Source organism: Corapipo altera, unplaced genomic scaffold (assembly GCF_003945725.1).
Source record: "Corapipo altera isolate COAL_440 unplaced genomic scaffold, ASM394572v1 290, whole genome shotgun sequence".
In the NCBI taxonomy this organism is placed as follows: domain Eukaryota; kingdom Metazoa; phylum Chordata; class Aves; order Passeriformes; family Pipridae; genus Corapipo; species Corapipo altera.
Genome location: NW_020885041.1, coordinates 494,780 through 517,343, shown reverse-complemented (window position 1 = coordinate 517,343; position 22,564 = coordinate 494,780). Strand labels below are relative to the sequence as shown.

At 69.0% G+C, this 22,564-nt stretch overlaps 5 protein-coding genes across 5 annotated transcripts in view; all 5 read left to right on the top strand.

Moving 5' to 3' along the window:
* Window positions 1-3,120: 3,120 nt before the first annotated feature.
* LOC113959436 (tubulin alpha-1A chain-like) lies at window positions 3,121-6,730 on the top strand. Its single transcript, XM_027668481.1, is given in 5 exon segments — window positions 3,121-3,229; window positions 4,512-4,734; window positions 4,827-4,975; window positions 5,592-6,305; window positions 6,307-6,730. Coding segments are annotated over 5 exon segments (1,356 nt in total). The 5' UTR covers window positions 3,121-3,226; the 3' UTR covers window positions 6,574-6,730.
* A 649-nt stretch (window positions 6,731-7,379) lies between these two features.
* Window positions 7,380-13,148, top strand: LMBR1L (limb development membrane protein 1 like). The gene is made up of 17 exons (XM_027668483.1): window positions 7,380-7,526; window positions 9,050-9,134; window positions 9,414-9,450; window positions 9,601-9,740; window positions 9,839-9,942; window positions 10,012-10,138; window positions 10,257-10,325; window positions 10,555-10,619; window positions 10,761-10,836; window positions 10,946-11,029; window positions 11,246-11,322; window positions 11,407-11,484; window positions 11,577-11,650; window positions 11,755-11,845; window positions 12,069-12,135; window positions 12,225-12,386; window positions 12,472-13,148. Exons 1-17 carry the CDS (start codon window positions 7,455-7,457, stop codon window positions 12,528-12,530), a joined length of 1,467 nt encoding a protein of 488 aa, XP_027524284.1. The 5' UTR covers window positions 7,380-7,454; the 3' UTR covers window positions 12,531-13,148.
* Window positions 13,149-14,900: 1,752 nt separating this feature from the next.
* On the top strand, window positions 14,901-19,260 carry DHH (desert hedgehog signaling molecule). Its single transcript, XM_027668537.1, has 3 exons — window positions 14,901-15,423; window positions 16,865-17,126; window positions 17,737-19,260. Exons 1-3 carry the CDS (start codon window positions 15,112-15,114, stop codon window positions 18,402-18,404), a joined length of 1,242 nt encoding a protein of 413 aa, XP_027524338.1. The 5' UTR covers window positions 14,901-15,111; the 3' UTR covers window positions 18,405-19,260.
* Window positions 18,443-21,556, top strand: RHEBL1 (RHEB like 1). Its single transcript, XM_027668494.1, has 7 exons — window positions 18,443-18,524; window positions 19,541-19,840; window positions 20,100-20,171; window positions 20,412-20,479; window positions 20,560-20,642; window positions 20,737-21,052; window positions 21,132-21,556. The coding sequence occupies exons 1-7, from the start codon at window positions 18,443-18,445 to the stop codon at window positions 21,252-21,254; spliced, it is 1,044 nt and encodes a 347-aa protein (XP_027524295.1). The 3' UTR covers window positions 21,255-21,556.
* Window positions 21,557-22,243: 687 nt separating this feature from the next.
* KMT2D (lysine methyltransferase 2D) overlaps window positions 22,244-22,564 on the top strand; it is a 28,011-nt gene continuing 27,690 nt past the window's right edge. Inside the window, 1 exon segment of the mRNA XM_027668492.1 lies at window positions 22,244-22,382. Within this exon segment, the coding sequence (XP_027524293.1) occupies window positions 22,244-22,382 (139 nt within the window).

Genomic DNA, 22,564 nt, shown 5'->3' with positions numbered 1-22,564 from the left:
CCTGCCCCCCCAGTGACCCCCCACCCCGCGCCTGAGCCTCCCTTTTTTTGTGGCTCCTGCAGTGCCCGGAGGGAGTGGGAGGGGCTGCAGGGGGGGGGGCACGGGGCACCCAGGCTGCGGGGACACCGGTGACACCCCCCTGCTCCTTCTTAGGGGAATGGGGTCACCTGCTGCCCCCAGCACTGGGGTTGGGAGGTCCCTCACCCTGCCCTTCGTGGAGGGGGCACAGGCAGGGGTGGTGTCACCACCTCCGTGGGCACCTCCCTGTCCCTCCATCCCCTCAGTCCTACCCTGAGCCAGCCGGGGGGGCAGTGGGGCCCCCTCAACGTGCCAGGGCCTCATCCAGCCCCCCGGAGCAGAGCAGCACCCCCCCCCTGAGCTGCCCTGTCTCTCCATCTGAATGAACCTGTCACATCGATGGTGGCAGAAGATGGACAGACAGACAGACAGAGCCGAGCTCTGCGGGAAAACGGGCTAAAAATAGCAGCAGCCAGTGTCTGGGATGTCACCCCTGAGCCAGGACACCCCTGACAGAGCTGGGACCCCCCAGTCCCTGAGGACAGTGTGTCCTGGTCATGGGGTTCGAGGTCACCAGTTTGGGACCCTCAGGAAGGGCCTGAACTGGGGGAGGTTGGGAATCTCGGCTGTGCCACGGGCAGGAGTCCAGCAGCTGGGAAATCAGCCCAAACGTGAGGAGATGCTGGCTCTGGGAGCTCTGGGGGGGGGAGCCATGGGGGCTCTGTGCAGACAGGGGGGGCCCCGATGTGACCAAGGGCCTGCCCTGCCCGGTGGTGATGAGGGGGGGTGGGGATGGGGGGGAGGGGGACGGACAGAAACCGTCACCAGGAGCCGCCGCTTTCCTCCCAGTAGTGAAGGGGGCAGGGGAGAAGGGGAGGGACCGGGGGGGGGAGGGAGGGGGGCTGGGAGCTGGGCCAGACCCCTCCACACCAGCACACGTTGGGCTGGATATCGGGGGTGTCCCCCAGGTCAGGGTGCAGTGGGGTGGGCACTGGGGCCCCCCCGGGGTTCATGTGCCCCCCTCAGCACAGCAAAGGGATCAGGCACTGGGGGGCCCGGGGGTGGTGCCCCCCCATCACAACCAGGCCAGGCAGTGGTGGGACCCCAGCCCCGTGTCCCAGCACACCCCAATGCCAGGCCCCAGGATGGATGCTGGGGAAGGGGGAGATGAGGGGGGGGTCCCAGCCTGTCTCCTAGCAACCAGTCTCCTGGCAACCCCAGCAGTTGCCTGGCAGCGCTTGGTGTGGGGCCGTGTGGCCTTCCCTACCCAAGGGGATGGGAGGGGGCTGGGGGGCACCAGTGGGACCCCAGCACCCAGCACCCAAAATCACCCAGGGGGGCTGAGTCACTGTCCCGTGTGGCACCCCCTGCCCACAGCCTGGGGGGTGGGATGTGTGGGGACCTTCCTTAGCCTGGACAGGGGTCCCCGAGGTGGGGGCTGCTGTGAGCCCCCAAAACCTCCAGCCTTGGGGTCACTTGGGACACCCTGGGTGTGCCCTCCCAGGCCCCACACCGGTGCTGAGAGCCCGGGGGACAAAGGCAGGAGGTTTTTCCCATGCAGGAGAGGATCCACAGTGGGGTCAGGGCTGGGGGATGAGCTGCTTCTGGGCAAAGGTCCCCCAAAACACCCGTTTGCCTCAGGGACCAGCCCGGGGAAAGACAAATCTCTCAGTTTTCCTCCGCTTGGAGCAGCCGGGGCCGCCCAGTCCTTTGTTCTGGTGGGCGATGCCCAAATCCCAGCCCTTCTTTGTCTGCAGCCCTGCAGCCCCAGCAGCACCCCAAAAACACAGGACTGGCAGGGATGTGGGGCTGGCAGCGGGGGCATGGGGCTGGCAGTGGGAACGTGGGAACCTGGAGCTGCACAGAAATCTGCATAATGTGGGAAACGCACAAAAAAAGAAGTGATTTCTCAGCAGGGAGGGGGCGTCCTGGCAGCTCCTCCTGCAGCAGCTGGGGACACGTGTGTGTGGTTTGGGGTCACCCCTCTGCAGGGACTGAGCCCCCCGCAGCCCCCCCACCTCGGGGGGACGACCCCCAACACCCACCCGCTGCATCTGTGGGCTGTGGAGGGACAAACGAGAGGTGGAACCCCCCCCCCAAGGAGGGGGAACCCCCAGGGCTGTGGGGCTGGTGGCCTGGGGGGGCTGTGCAGGGGCTGCAGCAGATGGAGGGGTGGCCGAGGGACGCGTGTCCCCGTGTCCCAGCTGTGTCCCCACCACCAGCTGCCACAGAGCAGCTGCCTCTCCGCCCGAGCCCCCAGCCCAAAACTGCGCTGGGGGCTTTGTCCCCTGCGTCCCCCCGCTGTCCCCCCGCTGTCACAGCCCCCCCCCAGCCTTTCTTGTCCCCAGCTGCCCGAGGGGATGGCGCTTTGTCCCCCGGGTTGGGCCCCGCGGGGCCGGTTCCCACTGCCCGAGCAGACAAAGAAGCACTGGGAGGGCTGGGAACGGCCGGGAAAGGGCCGGGACGGGCACTGGGCCACGGCGGGGATGTGCCTGGGAACCAGGGCACTGTGGCACGGCCAGGGATGGGGACGGTGTCCCTGAGGATGAGGACCGGGGCGTGGCTGGGGATGGGGACCGGAGCGTGACAAAGGATGGGGAACCACAGGGTGGTAGGGGACAGGGATCGGGGTGTGGCCGAGGATAACTGGGAGCCAGCGCAGTGGCCAGACAAGGGCTCGCTGGCGTTCCCGGCGATGGGGACCGGGGCGTGGTCCTGCCCGGTGTAACGGGAGCCACGGCCGGTGCGGGCTCAGCCCCGGGGCCCAGAGCAGGGCGGGAGCGGGGCCGGGATCGGGAACAACAGCGGGACATGGGGGATGGGGACCGGGGGGGGATTGAGACCCGGGCGTGACCGGTGGCTCAGCCAAGAGCGGCCACCGGAACGCGGCGGGGACGGGGCCAAGGACACAGCCGGGGCCCCGCCAGCGGCGGGCGGGAGGCAGCGGCGGGGCCGGGCCGTGGCCGCCGCAGCCCCCGGGCCCCCCCCCCCCCCCCCCCCGCCCTTTGTCTGCGGCTGCGGGGGGGCTTTCCCCCCCCCCGGGGCCCCAAGGGCCGCCCCCCCCCCCCCCCCCGGCCCCGCCGCCCGCCCCGCTCCGCCCCGCCCGCCGCCGCTATAAAGCCCCGCACCGAGCCCCGCGCTCCGTCGCGCCTCTTACATCGACCGCCTCAGCGTCGGGCTGTGAGACCACCCCGGACCGACCGCCGCCATGGTGAGGGGGGCGCGGGGGGGGGGCCCGGTACCGCCCTTGTCCCCCGGCCCTATTCCCACGGTCCCTGTTTCCTCAGTCCCGGCGTTGTCCCTCGTTCCCATCCCCCCTGGACCCGTCGTTTACCCCGGTCCCCATCCCCACCCTCCCGTCATTGTCTCCGATTCCCATCCCCCGGGTCCCCGTCCCGCCGTTGTCCCCGGTCCCCAAGCCCCTTGGTCTCCATTCCCCCGGTCTTTTCTTTCCCTCCCCCTCCCTCCCCTCCCCCGCCCGGGACGAGTCTCCGGCTCTGGGACTGATCCCGCACCGGGCGTGGCTCCCGTTACAGCGGGTTAAAAGGGTCGCCCGGGATCCAGACCCGATGTGGCTCCCGTTAAATGGCGCTGGAAGATCTTTCTGCCTCCCCCGAGCCCTGAGCCCGCACCGGGCGTGGCTCCCGTTAAACCGGGCAGGATGGGACCCCCGGGACTCAGCACTGAGCTTCCATGGGGCGTGGCTCCCGTTAAACCGGGCAGGATGGGACCCCTGGGAGCTAGTACTGAGCTCCCATCGGGCTTGGCTCCCGTTAAACCGGGCGGGATGGGTCCCCGGGGCTGAGCCCGTACTGGGCGTGGCACCGGGACAGGATCGGGCCCTTCACTCGGTACCAAGCCTCCGTCCTTCACTGGGCGTGGCTCCCGTTAAACCGGACAGGACAGACACCCCCCTGCCCCTGGTGCTGAGCCCGGACTCTGCGCTGGGCGTGGCCCCGGTTTAACGGGGCAGAACGGGTCCCCCGGGGCTGAGCAGCTCATCCCGCACCAGTCGATGGGGCACGGCAGGATGGGACCCCCCCAGTCCGGCACTGGGCGTGGCCCTGGTTCAACTGGGACCGGGTGGGGGGGAGGAATCTCTGCTGCTGAGCCCCAGTGAGACATTGTTGGGTCTCCCCAGAGCCGGGTAGGGCAGGATGGGACCCTCGGGGCTCCCTGTGCCAGCCTGGGTGCGGTTCAGTGCTCCGAGCAAGATGAGCCACAAGCGCTGAGCTCCCCATCCCCCAACGGGCAGGATCCCAGCTCCCGGGGGATGTGGGGTGATGGTCACGTGACAGGGTGGGACCCCCGGAGCTGAGCACCCCCTGCACTGGGTGCACCCCCAGACCCAGAGCAATGGGTGTGTCTGGGCAGGATCTGGCCCCATCCAGCCCTGGGGCCGGGCCCTTCCCAGCTCGGTGCCAGCCCGGGGGGTGCCGGGGTGGCACAGAGAGGGGCCGGAGGGGGTGACCCGGTGCCGTGTGCCCCCGCAGCGCGAGTGCATCTCCATCCACGTGGGCCAAGCGGGCGTGCAGATCGGCAATGCCTGCTGGGAGCTGTACTGCCTGGAGCACGGCATCCAGCCCGACGGGCAGATGCCCAGCGACAAGACCATCGGCGGGGGGGACGACTCCTTCAACACCTTCTTCAGCGAGACGGGGGCCGGCAAGCACGTGCCCCGGGCCGTCTTCGTGGACCTGGAGCCCACGGTGATCGGTGAGGGGGCGCGGGGGGCGGCCACAGGGGGCGATGGGCGGGCGGTGGGAGCGGGCGCTGGGTGCTGACGGGGCCCGGGGCTCTCCCCACAGACGAGGTGCGCACGGGGACGTACCGGCAGCTCTTCCACCCCGAGCAGCTGATCACGGGCAAGGAGGATGCGGCCAACAACTACGCCCGCGGGCACTACACCATCGGGAAGGAGATCATCGACCTGGTCCTCGACCGCATCCGCAAGCTGGTAGGGGCTCGGGGGGTGCAGGTGGCCAGCGAGGACAAAGCCCCCGTTCTGTCTCACCCTCCCCTCCCGACTCGCCGGGCTGGGTTTAGATTTAATTTATTAATTAATGTTAATCCTGTTGTGCAGTGGCTGCCATTGGCCGGCAGCGGGACGCGGCGCAGCTGCCGCTGGAGCCGCTCCACAGCCCCCGGGCGCCGCCGGTGCTGAGCTCGGCAATTCCCTCTTTGTTCCCACTTGGCTCCCGCCGCGGCCGAGTCCAGCTGCGTGCGGTGGAGACTGGCGGCCCCGAGCCGGTCCCTCCCAAAGCCATGTGGCCGTGCCATGCCTCAGTGCCCAAACTTGTCCCTGTGCTGCTGCTGAGCTGGTGGCACCCGGTGCCCTGTGAGGTGCCTCTGGCCCGCCCTGGTGGCCAAGGGCCTTCCCTGGGGGATTCACCATGAGTCAGTGCCCCACAGATGGAGTCAGGGCCACCCTGTCACCCATCCTGGTGGCTCCTGCTCTGCAGCTGGAAACCCCCCAGATGTCCTTGTGAGGCCACAGAGAGGAAGGAGCAACTTCTGCTGCCCGGAATAAACATGCCGTCTCTCCCCCCCCCTGCCTTTGTCTCCTCTTCCAGGCTGACCAGTGCACAGGGCTGCAGGGCTTCCTGGTGTTCCACAGCTTCGGAGGCGGCACCGGCTCCGGCTTCACCTCCCTGCTCATGGAGCGGCTCTCTGTCGACTACGGCAAGAAGTCCAAGCTGGAGTTCTCCATCTACCCGGCCCCGCAGGTCTCCACAGCCGTGGTGGAGCCCTACAACTCCATCCTCACCACCCACACCACCCTGGAGCACTCCGACTGTGCCTTCATGGTGGACAACGAGGCCATCTATGACATCTGCCGCCGCAACCTGGACATCGAGAGGCCCACCTACACCAACCTCAACAGGCTGATAGGCCAGATCGTGTCCTCCATCACGGCCTCGCTGCGCTTCGATGGGGCCCTGAACGTCGACCTGACGGAGTTCCAGACCAACCTGGTGCCGTACCCCCGCATCCACTTCCCGCTGGCCACCTACGCCCCCGTCATCTCCGCCGAGAAGGCTTATCACGAGCAGCTGTCGGTGGCCGAGATCACCAACGCCTGCTTCGAGCCGGCCAACCAGATGGTGAAGTGCGACCCCCGGCACGGCAAGTACATGGCGTGCTGCCTGCTGTACCGCGGGGACGTGGTGCCCAAGGACGTCAACGCCGCCATCGCCACCATCAAGACCAAGCGCACCATCCAGTTCGTGGACTGGTGCCCCACCGGGTTCAAGGTGGGCATCAACTACCAGCCGCCCACGGTGGTGCCCGGGGGGGGACCTGGCCAAGGTGCAGAGGGCCGTGTGCATGCTGAGCAACACCACGGCCATCGCCGAGGCCTGGGCCCGCCTGGACCACAAGTTTGACCTGATGTACGCCAAGCGGGCGTTCGTGCACTGGTACGTGGGGGAGGGCATGGAGGAGGGGGAGTTCTCGGAGGCCCGGGAGGATATGGCTGCCCTGGAGAAGGATTACGAGGAGGTGGGGGTGGATTCTGTGGAAGGGGAGGGAGAGGAGGAAGGGGAGGAATACTAAAAGCTGGGTTCCTTCTGTCGCTGTCGCATGTTCACAAAATGTCCGCTTCAAACACTTGAGCTTCCTTGTGCACTGGGTGCGTTTTGGGGTGTGCTGTCCTTTCTGATGTGATCATGCAGATTTTCCATGTGTCTGTGAATAAAAGGCTTTAAGAGAAGCTCCAGTGTGTCGGATACAAACCCTCTGTGTCAGCGCCCGCTCTCGCCTGGGCCGGCTGGCCCCATCCCATGGGAACAGACTGTCCCTATTGTCTGTGCCCAGTGAAGCGGCTGGCATGCCTCTGCTCTTGCCCCAGCTGGCACTGGCCACCCCTTTGCCTGCTCTCCTCCCTGGGGGGTGAAGACCCCCCATCACTGGGTGCTACAGGTTGGGGGTCACCCTGGGTGCTGCCAGGCTCCTCTATGAGAAGGGAGTGCCCTGCCCTGGCCCTGCCCGGTGCCCCCAGCGCTGGAGAGCCCTACCCTTCTCCCCCTGGGCCCCTGCAGGATTAACCCGCCCGGGATTAGCCGTGTCCCGGGATTAACTCCATCCCTGCGCTTAATCCCGGGGGGTTTCTCTGGGGTCGCTGCCCCGTGGGAGCGGCCATGGGGCGCTCAGCCTATCAGCGCGCGGCGCACCGCCCGCCCACCAATGAGCGGCGCTTCATTCAGGGCCCGGAGCCAATGGGAGGCGGGGGGCGGGGCCGACCGGGCCCGTTCATCCCGGCCGAGCGGATACATTGTAGCGGGGCCCGGCCGGGGGGCGGGGCCAAGGGGGCGGGGCCAAACCCCGCGGGCTCCGAGCGGCGCTTCCCGGCGGCACCGGAGCGGCGGCACCGGAGCGTCTGTCCCGGAGCGTCTGTTCCGGCCCTGCAGGCCCGGCCCGGCCATGCTGGCCGCAGTATGGCCCCTCTGGAGCAGGACGCGCTGGCCGTGCGGGAGCAGCTCTTCCACGAGAGGGTCCGCGAGTGCATCGTGAGTGCCCCCGGGGGTCGCGGTGAGGGGCGGTGGGTGGGGGAAGGAGCCCGGTGTGGCGGGGAGACGTGAGGAGGAGGGGGCTGGGAGCTCGCAGCCCCCCGCGGGAGGGCTGGGATCCCCGGCGGCGGCTGTGGGGCCCGGCTGTGGTGGTGCCCCACGCCCGGTCCTTATCGGTGCCAGGGCCGCGGTGGCTGCGTGTGCCCCGCAGATAGCGGGGTCCTGTGGCTGAGCCCTGCTGAACCACCCCTTGAACCCTCTGCCAGCCCCGGCAGTCCCGGCTGGGGTCCTGCTGTGCTGGGGGGGCCAGGGGTCCTGGGTACTGGGCTGTGCCAGGCCAGCCCTGTGCCAGGCTCCTGGCTCTGTCCCTGTCCCCAGCAGCTTAGTGTCAGTGGGAAGGGGCCCTGCAGAGCCCCCCCAACCCTTGGGCCCTGGTGAGGGAGGCAGATGGGTTTGCTCCTCTGTTCCTGCTGCCAGAGGCTCAGGGATGATGACGACCTGGGTGTCCTGATCCTGGCATCTCCCAAGGATCCTCAGGATGCTGCGTGCAGGGTGACCAGAGGGGCTGTGACCAGTAGTGCCAGGACCATCTTGCCACAGCCAAATTCAGTGCCTAGAGGGAGGACCTGGTGGCCAAAGCCCAACATCTCTGCCCTGGATCTCACAGACCTCCATCCTGGGGAGCCACATCTCACCCAGGAGCCCCTTGCTTGGCACCACCAGTGTGGAGCCCACTCAGCCCGACTTCCCTGCGTGGGGGGGGTGCTGGGGGGCCCTTCAGCCAGGCAGAACATTGTGCTTTGGGGTACAGCCCATGGCAGGAGGGGACCTGCGATCTGAGCCCCTTTGCTGGGTGGAAGCAGGAGCAGAAGGACCCTCTGGGCACTGCCCTTCGGGGGGTCCAGGACTGGGCCAGCTCTGGGGGCAGATCCTGGGGACCCCCAGGCAACCGAGTCCCCCCAGGCCGGGCAGGAGGGAGGTGCCTTGGCTCCTCCAGTGCCAAGGTGGAGGGTTTGGGTGACCTTTCCCCGCCCTGCCGCGTCCCCGGCGGGATGAAAGGTCGCCGTGTTCCCTGCACATCATCTGCTCCGGGGTGACCTCGGCGTTCCGGGGGCGGGAGGGACTCCCCAGCCGGCCTTGCTGCCTCAGTCAAGGCTGTTCCCGTGGCTCTGCCGGGTGCCGGTGCCAGCGGAGCGAGGGCTGTGGGATCAGGCGCTTCAGGGGTATCCCACGGGGTCTCATCTCCAGCTCTGCCAGCACAGGCTGACCTGGAGCTGCTGTGTGGGTCCTCAGCCCCCTGGCCTGGGTGCTGTGGCAGTCTGAGGGCACCTATGGGCGAGCCCTGGGTGCAGCCCCCGTGCAGGGATGGGGCTGAGCACACAGGTGGGGTGTAACCAGGGCCAGGAGTGGAAAAACAAATAGGGTGGTGTAGATGGGCCCTGGGGCATTGCCCAGGGTAGGAGCTGGGGTAGGAGTGCTGCCCTCTGGGCCTGCCTGCACTTCCCACGCTCCTCTGCCCACAGATCTGTGCCCTGCTCTTTGCCAGCCTCTACATCCTCTGCCACTTCATCATAACCCACTTCAAGAAGCACACGGACTTCACAGCAGGTAGGAGCTACCAGAGCTGGGCAGCCCTTGGCAGCCACATTCAGCCTCCCCAGGGTTGTTTCTCCCTCACTTTCAGCCTCTCTGGTCCTGCCACAGCCCGGGTTTCTGTGACACCAGTCCCTGCAGGGCACCCACCAGCTGCCCCAGGGGAGAGCAGAGCCCAGTTCCCTGGGGGGGGGTTCTTTTTGGAGCAGAGGGAGGTTGGGGAGGGGGCAGGGAGCGATGCTCCAGGCAGCCCTGCCTCCCCCAGCCCCTCGGTTTGGGATTTTGTCCCCGCAGTGCACGATGACGAGGATGCTGCTGTCAACAGGATTGCGTAAGTTCCTGTCTGTCCTTTCCCCGAAACTCTGCCCCTTCCTCAGCCAGGACACCGTGTCCCATGGGTGCTGCTGACACTGGGCAGCACAGCTGGGCTGTGGCACCTCCAGAGGCCCTGACCTGGAGGTGACACTCGTCCCTCTGGCAGGCTGGGGCTCTGCACCTTCACCCTGGCCGTGGCACTGGGCGCCGTCCTCCTCCTGCCCTTCTCCATCATCAGCAACGAGGTGCTGCTCTCCTTCCCCCACAACTACTACATCCAGTGGCTCAATGGGTCCCTTGTCCACGGTGGGTGCACGGGGTGACCCTGTGAGTGCCTGGAGGGCTGTGGGTCAGGCTTCACACACCCCCCGGGGGCTCATCCCGTGCTGTTCCCCCTCCTCCAGGCCTCTGGAACTTGATCTTCCTCTTCTCCAACCTGTCCCTCGTGTTCCTCATGCCCTTTGCCTACTTCTTCACCGAGTCGGAGGGGTTTGCAGGATCCAAGAAGGTGGGTGGTCCCGCAGATGTCCCCCCTGTGCCCCCCATCCCTGGCTCCACACTGACCCCACTCCCACAGGGCATCATGGCCAGGGTGTACGAGACGTCCGTGGTGCTGCTGCTGCTGACGCTGCTGGTGCTGGGCATGGTCTGGGTGGCCTCTGCCATCGTGGGCAACGACGCTGCCAGTCGCCAGTCGCTCTATGGTGGGTGCTGCTGGGGTGCCCTGGGCTCTCCCAGCTCTGGCGGGGCAGGATCAGGCCCTGGCACTGAATGGGACAAGAGGTGCCTGGTGCCACTGGCCTGATCCTGCCATCTCCACAGACCTCTGGGAATATTACCTGCCCTACCTCTACTCCTGCATCTCCCTCTTTGGTGTGCTGCTTCTGCTGTGTAAGTCCTTGGATGCCCCCCGAGGTGCCCCGGCCCCAGTGGCCCGTCCTGTGCTGGGTGTGGGTCCCCTGGGGTGCTCAGCTGGGAGAAGGGGGTGCTCCCTGCAGATGGGGTCTGGAGGGGTCGCTGTGCAGGGCTGAGCCCCCTGCCTTACCCAGGACCCTTCTGGGGGTGCTGGGAGGGGTGGGATGCTGGGGTACCCCCTGTTCAGCCTCTCCTCCCACCACAGTGTGCACCCCCTTCGGCCTCTCCACCATGTTCACCGTCACGGGGAAGCTGCTGGTGAAACCCCGGGTAAGGAGGTGTCCCCTCCCTGATCCCGCTGCCCCAGCCTGGGTGTGACTGTCCCCAGGGCTGCCTGCTCTCCCACCCTGGGCACGGGGAGCCATTCATGCCCCCTCACTGGCTGCTCACGGGCTCCTCACCCATCCCCAGCTCCTGGAAGACCTGGACGAGCAGTTGAGCTGCACGAGGTTTGAGGAAGCTGCTGTATCCCGCAGGATCCGCTCTGGTGGGTGCCTGGCACGGGAAGGGGGAGCACAGGGTGGATTGGGGGTCCCTGTGCCCCACCATGAGAGCATTCAGCCCCCCTGAGCCCCCTGGTGTGTCCTCCCTGGCAGGCAAAGCTTCCTGCTGGCTGAACCTGGACATGGAGCTGCTGCAGGAGCAGTTCTTTGCCATCCGGAGCAAGAGGCGGAATCTGGGTGAGGAGCCTGGGGGGGAAGATCGGGATACCTGGATTCCTTCCAGCTTGGCACTGGGAGCACTGGGTCCCCGGCAGCCTGTGCTCCATGGAGGGAGGGGGATGGGAAACGGGGTGGGGGCTGTTACTCCCTATCCTGGCAGCTTGGGGCCTCCTCAGTCTCCTGCCCTGGGGTGGGGGCTCTTCTCCCCTCTCACCTGGGCACATCATCCCCCAGAGCTGCGGCACCGAGCGTCGCCCTGGCAGAGGAACCTGGGCTACCCCCTGGCCATGCTGGGCCTCCTGGCGCTGACGGTGAGTGGCCCTTGGCACCCAGGGGGGCTTGGGGGGTCGCCCCTGTCCCCTCCACTGCCCTCACTCCCTCCCTGCTCCTCCCAGGGCATTTCTGTGCTCATCGTCTGCTTCCACGTCCTGGAGCTGCTGCTGGACGATGCCGCGATGCCACGGGGCATCCAGGTACCGGGGCAGGGGGATGGGGCAGTGTGGGGTCGTGTCCCTCGCTGGTCTGGGGGCTGTTCTCCCCAACCTGCCCCCTCCTCTCCCCGCAGGACGCGTCCCTGGGCCAGGTCTCCTTCTCCATCTTTGGTTCCTTCGGAGCTGCCCTGCAGGTCGTCCTCATCTTGTATCCTTCCGGCGGGCACTTGTGTCCCCAGAGATGTCCCTTTTGTCCCCAACACTGTCCCCAGGGCCATCCCACCCTCTTTTCCTCCTTAACACTTCCCACAGCTACCTGATGGTCTCCTCTGTCGTGGGTTTCTACAGCTCCCCCCTCTTCACCCGCCTGCTCCCGGAGCGGCGGGACACCCCCCTCACCAAGGTGGGAGCTCTGGGCTGGGCTTGGGGGGCTCCCGGGCTCCCCTTGATGTGCAGGACCCCCGGTCCCCACAGTGCACCACGTGGTGTCCCCATGCGAGGGGACAAAGCATCCCAGTGCTGGGAAGGACCCCGGTGGTTCTCCAGCATTTGGGGAGCCCTTTCCCCATTCTGGGGGGTCCCTGAGGCAGCATTGCCCCCCCCCAAACCCTCCTTCCTCTCCTCAGATCATCGGGAACTGTGTCTCCCTGCTGGTGCTCAGCTCAGCACTGCCTGTATTCTCCAGGACACTGGGTGAGCCCCCAGAGGGATTGGGGTGACCCCAGGACGGGGGTGTCCTCAGGGTTGGGGTGCCCTGACCGGTGTCCCACACCCCTGTGCAGGGATCACCCGTTTTGACCTCCTGGGGGATTTCGGCCGCTTCAACTGGTTGGGGAACTTTTACATCGTCTTCCTCTACAACATGGGCTTCGCGGGGCTCACCACGCTGTGCCTGGTCAAAAGGGTCTCCTGGGCCGTGCAGGCCGAGCTCATCCGCGCCTTCGGTGAGGATGAGGGGCTGTGGGGACACGGGGCTGGGTGCTGGGGTGTCCCCTGTGCCCCTCCAGCTCACGCTCTCCCTCTGCCCAGGTCTGCACAAGCTGCCGCTGCCCGTGACGTGCCGCCGGCCCCTCGTGAAGTCCTGCTAAGGCTGGGGACAGCGACGTGTCCCCCCAGCCGTGGTGGCCCCCAGGGTGGCCCACCAGCCACAGAGCTGGCACCGATGGCACCTGGTGCTTCAGGGACATTGGGACCACCCAGGGAGAACCAAAACCCCACAGGAGGGGGGACACCCCCGAGCTCTGTCTCAGCCTGTTGCGCTCCTGAGCCTTGGCCTTGAGCCACGTCCCTGTCACCCCCCCAGGGGTGTCCCCGAGGCTGTGCTGGCTGCAGCCCCCCCATTCCTGTTTACATACCTCATGTGAGAGTGGCTGGGCCCCCTCCCCGACCCCTCCAGGCTGCTCCCTTGGGTCTGGTTGGGTTTTAAATGTGTCCCCCCCCCCAGGGACTGCTCTGACACTGCGGGGGCAGCCCCGTGTCCCCTCCCCACAGTCACTCCACAGCCCGTCCCCATGTCACTCTGGGGCTGCAGGGGGGCACTGGTTGTCCCCCTGCCCCACCCCAAGGCCTTTGGGGTCCTTAATAGGGGGGCCTGGGGTGCAGAGGACAAGGCCCTCTCTCTGGCAGCTTGGTGTGATGAGTCTGTTAGTTCTCTGTTACCACAGAACTTGTTTGGAGCAATAAATAGTCTCTTTTTTATATAAAAATATCTGAATCTGGGGGTTTTATTCCCCTCGAGGGCAGGGCCGAGTATGGGGGGGGCAGGGGCGGGGTGTCCCTGCCCGGGGGGTCACAGCTCTGCCCTCCCCTTCCCTGGGGGCCATAATTAACCCTCTTCCTGGCTGGGGTTAACGGCGTTTTTCCAGGCGGGGCCACAGGTGAGGACAACTCCCTGCCCGCTGCCCGGGCTGAGGGACTCCGAGGGTGGTGGGGGGCTCTGGGCTGCTCCGGGGTACGGGCGGGGGGGTCTCAGCTGCCCCCAGTGCGGGGCACAGGGTGAGTTCCAGCCCCTGAGATGGGGGGGTCGTGCAGCCCGAGCGGAAACTGCCCTGAGAGCCGGCCCCCCACCCATCCTGCCCCGGCTGGGGCCGAGCCAGGCCGACCCCCCCAGGCAGGGGTGGGGGGCCCGGGCCCCCCCTCGCCCCCCCCCCGGCTGGGGCCGAGCAGGAAGCGCAGGAAACCTGGTTTATATTGCAGGAAATGAGGCCATCGGTGCCCGCGATTTCCCCGCAATCTGCTCCCCTCCCAGTCACCCCGGGCTGGCACCGGGGCTGCGGGGGGACTGCGGGGGGGGGCCGGGACCCCCTCGACCCGCTTCCAACGCTCCACCGCCCCGCTGCTGCCTCCTACCCTCTCCGAGGCCCCCGGCACCCTTGGGTGCTTCGCTGGGAGCTCTGGGGGTGCTGGGAGGGGGACACAGCCCCAGCCCCGGGGGGAGCTCGGTCCCGGGAGTGTCCCGTTCCTGGAGGCGCCGGTGTGCCCGTTGGAGCCCGGTGGCAGCCCTGGAGCAGCCCGGTCCCGGCCTCGGGGGTGCCTCCATCGCCGCCGGAGCCCGGTCCCGGTGCCGGGGTGCCCCGGTGCCGGGGCGCGGAGGGGCCGGGGCAGGGCAGCCCGGCGGGGGCGGCCCCGGGGGATGTGGCCGCCGCTGCCGCCGCTCCCGGGGGCCGGGTCCGAGGCGGGGCCCGACGGGGCTGCCCAGCGCCGGAGCCGAGCGGCCGCGGTGGGGGCAGCCCGGCCGGGGCGGCTGCGGGCGGCGCACGGTGCCGACCGGTACCCAGGGCAGCCGGTACCGGGGACTGGGCCAGGAGTGGGGACCGGGACCGGGACCGGGACTGGGGGTCGGACCGAACAGAGGGGACCGGGGGATCGCCAGGGAGCTCGGGAGCAGGGCTGTGCCAAGGGGACGGAGCAGGTGCCGATACAGGCGGCGCAGCGTTAGGATAACGGGTGTCCTCGGTGCCAGGGCTAGTGAGAGAAGTGGGATCGGGACGGGGAGAGAGGGGGGTCCCCGGTCCCGACAGGCGGTGACAGGAGAGGGGAGAGGTCCCAGGACCAGAATCGCGGCGTTAGGACCAGGATAAGGGGGGGTCACGGTACCGGAGCGCAGTGCGGGGAGTAGGGAGAGGAGCCGGTACTGGAGCGTGGGATTCAGACGGGAAGGGAGAGAGAGGTCGGGGAGCGGGGTCAGGTCCCAGTGCCGGTCCCGGGGCAGCGCCAGGAGCCGGGTACCCTGTGCCAGTTCCGGGGCAGTGCCCGGAGGGGAGTATTGGTGTCCGGCGCCGGTGCCCGGTACGAGGGCTTCTCCCGAGGCTCGGGCTGTGTCGGGGACACCCCGGGACCGAGGTGCAGCGCCAGGGGAGGGGGTGCCGGGCCCGTGGGCACGGAATCGGCGGCGGGGGGGCCATCCCGGTGCCCGGGCGCTGCGCTCCGAGTGGGTGGCGGCACCGGCGGGAGGGCGCGGGGAGGGGGGAACAGTCGTCCCGGGCGGCCGCGGATCCCGCAGCGACGACGGGACCGTGGGTGTGAGAAGGAAACGGCGCCGACCCGCCCCTGGCACCGCGACCCTCTAAAAGCCCCGGGGCCGCCACACCGGGACCATGCCCGCCCCGGCCGCCCGTGCCCCCGGCGACTGAGCGGGGCCCGCGGAGGCAGCGGGGCCCGGCGGGCGGGATGCCCCGGTGGAGGCCGCTCGCCCTCGTCCTGCTCGGCCTCGCCGCCTGCCTGCTGGCCGCGCCGGTGCTGGGCTGCGGCCCGGGCCGGGGCCCGGTGGGGCGGCGGCGGCTGGGGCGGCGGCAGCTCTCGCCGCTGCTCTACAAGCAGTTCGTGCCCAACGTGCCCGAGCAGACGCTGGGGGCGAGCGGGAAGGCGGAGGGCAAAGTGCTGCGGGGCTCGGAGCGCTTCAGGGACCTGGTGCCCAACTACAACCCCGACATCATCTTCAAGGACGAGGAGAACACGGGGGCGGATCGGCTCATGACCGAGGTGGGGGCTGCGCCCGGCCCGACCTCGCTCCCAGGGGCCCCGGGGGCGGCGGGGGGAGCGGGCGGGAGCACAGCGACCTTCGCAGGGGCGCACGGACCGTCCCCAGCCGGCACCGACCCTCCCCGGGGCGCCCCGACCACCCCGGGGCTCACAGAGCCTCCCGTGTGGCACCGACCCTTCCTGGGCACACGGAGCCTCCCGGGGCGCCGGGTCCCCTCCGGGGCCGCCCGGTGCCTCTCCCCGGTCCCCTGCTCCCTTCCCCGGCCCTTGGCGGCGGCGCGGCAGCACCGGATCCCTGGGACGGGGCGGTCCCGCCGCGTTGGGTATTCAGGACCGTCGGGGATTAACGGGGCGGCACCGCGGGCACGGGGGACCGGCGGCTCCTCTCCCCCGTGTCCCCGGATGGGGTTCCGGGGTGGCGGGAGCCCGGGACGCGCTGCGCCCCGTCGGGATGCTCATGGTTGCCATGGCGAGGGGCGGCTCCGCGGTCGCCATGGAGACGGGGGATGCTGCGAGTGGTCCATGCGGCGCCGGCAGCTCCCGCGAGCCGGGGCGGAGAAGGCGGCGGGGCCGGGGCGGCGGGGCTCGGCGGAGCCGCGGGCGCGGAGCCGGCCCGGGGTGCGGGCGGCTGAAAGGGCCCTTTGTGGCCGCGGCGGCATTCCCGGGGCCTGAGGTCAGCGCCGGGCTGGAAGGCGCCTATTGTGGCCGGGCCGGGCCGGGCCGGGCCGGGCACATTCCTGCCCCCCCGGCCCGGCCGCCCCGGGCCCGCGCCCCGCGCTCCCGCCCCCGCGGCCCCGCGCTCCCGGGAGCCGCTTTGTGGGACGGGGGAGAGGGGGGGCACCGTGGCACCGAGGGACGCTGTGACCTCACCGACCGCGGGGGGGCACTGGGGGCAGCTCCGGCCGCTGCACCCCGTGTCGGTGCTGTCGCTGCTGATGGGGAGAGGGATCCCGGAGCCACCGGGAACCCCCGCTGTCCCCCTCAGCCCGGACCCGGGTCTGGTTCAGGGTCAGCTGCACCCCCAGCTCTGCCCCACAGCCCCCCCCGCCGGGTTAATCAGTCACGGCCGTGGCCGCGGGGAAGGTGACACTGGGGAAGGTCCCGGTCCCCGTCCCGGTCCCCTGCCCGTTCTGCCCGGCTGCCCCAGCTCCACCACGGGACCCCGGGGCACGTTAACGTTCAACCTGTGCCCAGGTTGGGGAGGGCAGCTTGGCCATGACCCTCTCTATGCCCCGGGGGGGACAACACCCCATCTGTCCCCACCAGCGGCCCCTCTGAGCTCCCTCCAAGGCCCAGCGTCTCTCTGTCCCTGTGAGGGGGTGCTGGGTGCTGTGGGGGTGCTGGGTGCTGTGGGGGTGTTGGGTGCTGTGGGGGTGCTGTGGAGGTGTTGGGTGCTGTGGAGGTGCTGGGGGTGACACCAGGGCTGGTGTCCCCCCCCCAGCGCTGCAAGGAGCGGGTGAACTCTCTGGCCATCGCGGTGATGAACATGTGGCCGGGGGTGAAGCTGCGGGTGACTGAGGGCTGGGACGAGGACGGGCACCACCTCCCTGACTCCCTGCACTACGAGGGCCGGGCGCTGGACATCACCACGTCCGACCGGGACCGCCACAAGTACGGCATGCTGGCCCGCCTGGCCGTGGAGGCCGGCTTCGACTGGGTCTACTACGAGTCCAAGGCACACATCCACGTCTCTGTCAAAGCAGGTACCACATGGAAGGGGCTGCCACCGGGGTGGGGGGGCTGCCATCTGCACAAGCATCCCAGCCTGCAGCCCCACAGCCCCCTCTGCTCCCTCTTGGCTTCCCAGATGCATGTGTGATGCAGCCCTGCTCCAGTTGATGTCTGGCCCCAGCCCAGCTCGCCCCGGTCTTTCCGGCCACCAGATTGGCAAACCCCACACTTTCCCCTCCGAATTTTGGCCAGATGGAGCCACCCTCGTGGTTCAGCTCTCAGTGAGAGGAACAGCAATGCAGCTCCCCACCCTCTAGAGTTCCCAGCCCCACACCCCCCAGCCCCGCAGCCCCCCAGCCCCCAGCAGTTCCCATCCAGTCCAGAAGTGACAATCGACAGAAAGTGAAAGTGGCCGTAAATGTCACCGTGCCAGCCCCGAACAAAGGGCATCAGTGCGGGGGCGGACAAAGGGGCCCTGCAGCGCCCAGGAGCCGCAGGAACCGGGCTGGGGGGGCTTTGGAAAATACCAGCTTTGTTCCGGGGGTGCTTTGGGGACCCGGGGGCGGCCGTTTCCCCTCTGGAGGTGGTGGCCCGGTGGAGGTGGCCGGCGGGGGACACCCACGCCTTTCTCCATCCTTGCAGACAACTCGCTGGCCGTCCGCACCGGCGGCTGCTTCCCCGGCCACGCCACCGTGACGCTGCAGAGCGGCGAGCGCCGGGGCCTGGCCGACCTGCGCCGGGGCGACTGGGTGCTGGGCGCCGAGCCGGGCGGGCGCCTGGTGCCCACCGAGGTGCTGCTCTTCCTCGACCGGGACCTGGGCCAGCGCGCCTCCTTCGTGGCCATCGAGACGGCCGGCCCGGCGCGCCGGCTGCTCCTCACCCCGTCCCACCTGGTGTTCGCCGCCCGCGGGGCCGCCAACGGCTCCGCCGCCTTCCTGCCCGTCTTCGCCCGCCGCGTGCGCCCCGGCGACGCCGTGCTGGCCCACGGGGCCGGCGGGCGGGGGCTGCGCCCCGCGCGGGTGCTGAGGGTCTCGCGGGAGGACGGCGTGGGGGTCTTCGCCCCGCTCACCTCCCACGGGACCCTGCTGGTCAACGGGGTGCTGGCGTCCTGCTACGCCGTCCTGGAGAGCCACCGCTGGGCCCACCGCGCCTTCGCCCCGCTGCGCCTCTTCCACGGGCTCCTCTCGCTGCTGCCCGCCCGCGCCCAGGCGGGCAACGGGACGGTGCCCGAGGTGGGCATGCACTGGTACTCCCGCCTGCTCTACCGGCTGGCCGGGGGCGTGCTGGGCCACGAGGCTCTGCAGCTTTAGGGGTCCCTGTTTCCCCCCCGGTCACCACACTGCGGGTGATGCCGCGCACTGGAAACGAGGGGGCTCTGGCCCTGGGCACCCCTTGGGCCCAGGGAGGAGGGAAGGGGCACCCCCAGTCAAGTGGGGAGGTTGGGGGGCTCTGGGCTCAGCGCTGCCCCGGGGTGTGGGGTGGTAGGGGTGGGATCCATGGGATAGGGTGGGATCCATGGGATGGGGTGTCACGGGGTGGTGCAGGGACCAGGCTCAGCCCTGCCCTGTGTCCTGGACCCCCACCCAGCCCTGTCCCCGTGCCCCAGACCCCCGTGTGCTCCCCTGGTATTTATTGCTTTATTAACCACTGTGCTGGGGCCGGGGCTGGTGTCTGTCAGGCACCACCAGACCCCATCCCAGAGCCAAATCCAGCCGGGAGGGTGGTGGCAAAATAGCTCAACACCGAGTACTTGGCAGCAGTTCCTGCCTGTCCCCCAGCTCTGGGTCTGTCCCTGGCACCCAGACTGTCCCCAGGGTGGCTGGACCGGGTGTCTGCTGTGGGGACGGGGTGCCTGCCATGGGCACAGGCATCCCGTGCCAGGCCTGGCTCTAACTGTGCTAACTGCTAACCCGCCCTGCTTGAGAGTTTTATTTTTCTATTTATAAATGATAATATAAATGTCCCCCACGCCCACCTGCCCTGGCAGTGGGGCTCACCCCGTGGGACAGGAGGGCAGCCTGCTTTTAACCACTTCTGTTTAAAAACCAAAAGAAATACTGCTATTTAATTGTTCGGGGAAATAAAGAGACTCTACGGGCCCTGTGGAGCTGTGGCTGGGAGTGGGGGCTGCACAATCCTAGGATGGAGGTCCAGAGGGCCTGGAGTTGACTATGCCAGGGGGATGGGGGTCCCTAGGGCTGGAGTTGTGCATCCTGAGGGGCTGGGGTATCCCCAGGGGGGTTGGGGGTCACTGAGGCTGGGGTCGGACATCTCGGGGAGTTGGAGTATCCCTGGGGCACTGAGGGTCCTGGGGCTGGGGGAGGTTGGGATGGGGATCTCGGGGATCAGGATGTGGACGCGGGCATTCCCGGGGGTCCCCGGGCCGGAGCAAGTTGGGGGGGACAGGAAGGGATCACTAAGTCCCCCCTTACCCCCCCCCGCTCAGGTGCGCGGTCACCACGTGGCCGCGGCCGTTCCCTCCGTTTTCATGAATGGAGCCCCGGCGGGCACCGCGCCTGCGCCGCAGGCTGGCCCCGCCCCCTCCGCCGCGGTTCGGCCAATGGGAGCGCGGGGCGGGGCCGTGTTGTGGTCACGTGCGGCCGCCGGTGTAGTGGCGGCGGCTCCGCCCCCTCCCGGCGCGGCGGGCGGTTTTTATTGCGCCGTTTGTCGCGCCCGCCCGCGCCGCGGGCAGTGCCGCCCCTCCGGCACCGCAGAGTGCTCGTTCTCGGCCCCCCCCGCGCCGTGGGTCAGGGCGGGGGGCTCGGCATCGGGGGTCCTGCCCTCCGGGGAGCGGGGCTGCCCACGCTGGGGGTTACCTCGCACGGGGGGGGGGCTGTGCCGGGGGGCTCAGCACCAAGTGCCCAGCCTAGACACCTCCCCGAGACCCTCCATCCCCTCGTGTGCCCTTGAGCCCCCGGGGGGGGTTTCTGTCCCTCAGCCAGCTGCGTCCCCTGCCCTGCGGTGATGCCGGGACCCCCCAGCCCTGTTGTTTCCCCCCACCCCAGGTAAAACCTCCCTGGCCCACCAGTTCGTGGAGGGGAAGTTCGTGGAGTGCTACGAGCCCACGGTGGAGAGCAGTAAGTCCCATGCGTGGGGGGGTGCAGGGGGCTGCCCGCCCGGGATCCCCCTTCCTGCTGCCCCTGTGGGGCCACGGGTGACGAGGACAGACGTGTCCCCACTTCTGGGGGGGGTTATGCCCCAAAACCTTGTGTTGGGGGGGGTGAGACGGCCCTGGAGTGGGGTAGAAGTGGATCTGAGCCCTGGGGTGTGGTGTGGGGGTCCCAGGCAGCTCCCCTAAGCTGGTGCCATCCCCACAGCCTACAACAAGGTGGTGGTGGTGGGCAAGGACGAGTTCCAGCTGCAGCTGGTGGACACGGCCGGGCAGGTAACCCTGGGGCAGGTCAGGGGGGCTTGGGGGTGGCTGTTGCCCCCCTTGCCCCCCCAGCCACCCCTGCCACCACCCAGGATGAATACAGCATCCTGCCCCACTCCTTCATCATCGGCACCCATGGCTACGTCCTGGTGTACTCGGTGACCTCCCTGCGGAGGTGAGGGACCCCCGGGGCTGGGGCTGGGTCCCCTGGGAGGGGGGGAGACCCCCAAGCTGGGGGGAAGTGCATAGAGGTCCCCTTGCCCCCACAGCTTCCAGGTGGTGAAGACCCTCCACGACAAGCTGTACGAGAGCCGGGGAAGACTCGGTAGGTGCTGTCCCTCGTGGGGAGGGGGGGGTCAGGGGGGCAGGGCCCTCACCCTCCCCATGCCTGCAGCATGCCCGTGGTGCTGCTGGGGAACACAGCAGACCTGGCTCTGCAGAGGTCAGGGAGGCTCTGGGGGTCCCATGTCCCCCCTGCCCGTCCTCTGCTGTGTCTCCAGCAGGGAAGTGAGGACAGATGAAGGGAAGAAGTTGGCGGAGTCGTGGGGGGCCTTTTTCCTCGAGTCCTCGGCCAAGGAGAGCCAGGTGGGGCAGATGGACACCCCCCCCCGGGGCTGGGAGCGGTGTCCTGGCGGGGCTGGGGCTGATGTTCCCTCGTCCCCAGGTGACCCAGGGGATCCTCATGAAGATCAGCGAGGAGATCGACCGGGTGGACAATTCCCACGGCAGATCCACCGGCTGCTGCCTGACGTGGTGCCCCCAGGGTGGGGCACGACCCCCTGGATGAGGCAGGCCCCCCCCCAGGACCTTTGCCCAGACCTTGGTGGTGGCTTTGGGGGGGACCACACAGTCCCACTGCGGTTTGGGACCCCTCACTTTGCACGGGCTGTGGAGCTCACGGGGGGCTGGGAGCGGGGTGGGGGTCCTGTCCCAGCCAGGAGCCCCCCGGCCCATCGCTGCTGTCCCCCCACACGCACAAGGACACGTCAGGGCTGCTCCTGCCCCGGGAGCCAGGGCTGAATGCGGGTGTTGTTCCCGGCTGTGCCGGACCCGTGGGAGTCAGGACTGGAACAATTAAACGTTGTTTTGTCTGTGAACCCCTGGACTGGGGGGGCTGTTCCTAGCTGGGGGGGGATGAGGCACCCCAGCATTGGGGTGCCTTCCAACCGTGGGTGTGCTGTGGGGCTGAGCCCCCCACCATGGGCCTGAGCACTCCAGAGCCATCACCGGGACCCTGGGGGGGGCTCTGTGGCCCCTGTTCCCCCCGTTTCTCTCCCCCGAGATCTGCAGCTTGGGCTGGGTGAGTCGGGGGGGGGGGGGCGGGCGGAGATCCCTCCGCCGCGCTTTAACCCCGGCGGCGCCGGCGGCGCACGTGGGACCGGGGGGCGGGGCCAAGGCGGCCGGGCCACGCCCCCTCCTCCCGGCACCGGCACCGGGGAGGGCTCCGGGATCGGGGAGGCCACGAGGGTGGACGGAGAGAGGACTCCGGGACTGACACCGGGGAGGCCACGAGGCGGGGACGGAAGCAGGGCTCCGGGATCGGCGGTCCCAGGATCCCCGGAGCAGCCACCGGCACCGGGGCCGGGGCCTCCCGGTGTCTCCGGTAGCAGCAGTTGTGCCCTGTCTCGGGGTCCCCTGTAGAAACCGCCGGGAGAGGGATCCCCGGAGCAGCTGCTATGTCCGGTCCTGGTCCCCTCCTCACGGCCACCGCGCGCTGCTGCTGAGCCACGGCCCCCCGGTGCCCACGGTCCCACCCGGTACCGGGCAGTCACGGTCATGCACACCAGGAGACCCACACGCACCCCCCTCGACCCCGTGGACCCCAAACCCTGGGCAGGACACGGGCCGGTGCCCCCCATGCAAGGGCACATCAGCCCCCTCGGTCACAGGAGGGACCCTCACCCTGGGACCCCTGGTAGGGCCATGAGAGCCCCAGAGGGACCCAGTATCCCCCCCAGGAGCCCAAACCCCCAGGCCCAGAGATCTGAGGGGGCTACTCAGGGGGTGCAGCCCCCCACTAGCCCCCAGGCTGCATCACCCCAGCCCCAACACCCCAACACTGACTGTGGGGGCAGAGAGCAACCCCCCCCGCACCCC

Excerpts from the sequence above, each read along its gene's own strand:
- DHH (XM_027668537.1), top strand. The coding sequence starts at position 15,112 with ATGCCCCGGTGGAGGCCGCTCGCCCTCGTCCTGCTCGGCCTCGCCGCC. Across the intron at positions 15,424-16,864 it reads CGGATCGGCTCATGACCGAG|CGCTGCAAGGAGCGGGTGAA; the intron begins GTGGGGGCTGCG and ends TCCCCCCCCCAG. Across the intron at positions 17,127-17,736 it reads CCACGTCTCTGTCAAAGCAG|ACAACTCGCTGGCCGTCCGC; the intron begins GTACCACATGGA and ends CCATCCTTGCAG.
- LMBR1L (XM_027668483.1), top strand. The coding sequence starts at position 7,455 with ATGGCCCCTCTGGAGCAGGACGCGCTGGCCGTGCGGGAGCAGCTCTTC. Across the intron at positions 9,135-9,413 it reads GCACACGGACTTCACAGCAG|TGCACGATGACGAGGATGCT; the intron begins GTAGGAGCTACC and ends TTGTCCCCGCAG. Across the intron at positions 11,030-11,245 it reads GAGCAAGAGGCGGAATCTGG|AGCTGCGGCACCGAGCGTCG; the intron begins GTGAGGAGCCTG and ends ATCATCCCCCAG.
- RHEBL1 (XM_027668494.1), top strand. The coding sequence starts at position 18,443 with ATGCCGCGCACTGGAAACGAGGGGGCTCTGGCCCTGGGCACCCCTTGG. Across the intron at positions 18,525-19,540 it reads GAAGGGGCACCCCCAGTCAA|GTGCGCGGTCACCACGTGGC; the intron begins GTGGGGAGGTTG and ends CCCCCCGCTCAG. Across the intron at positions 19,841-20,099 it reads CGGCCCCCCCCGCGCCGTGG|GTAAAACCTCCCTGGCCCAC; the intron begins GTCAGGGCGGGG and ends CCCCCACCCCAG.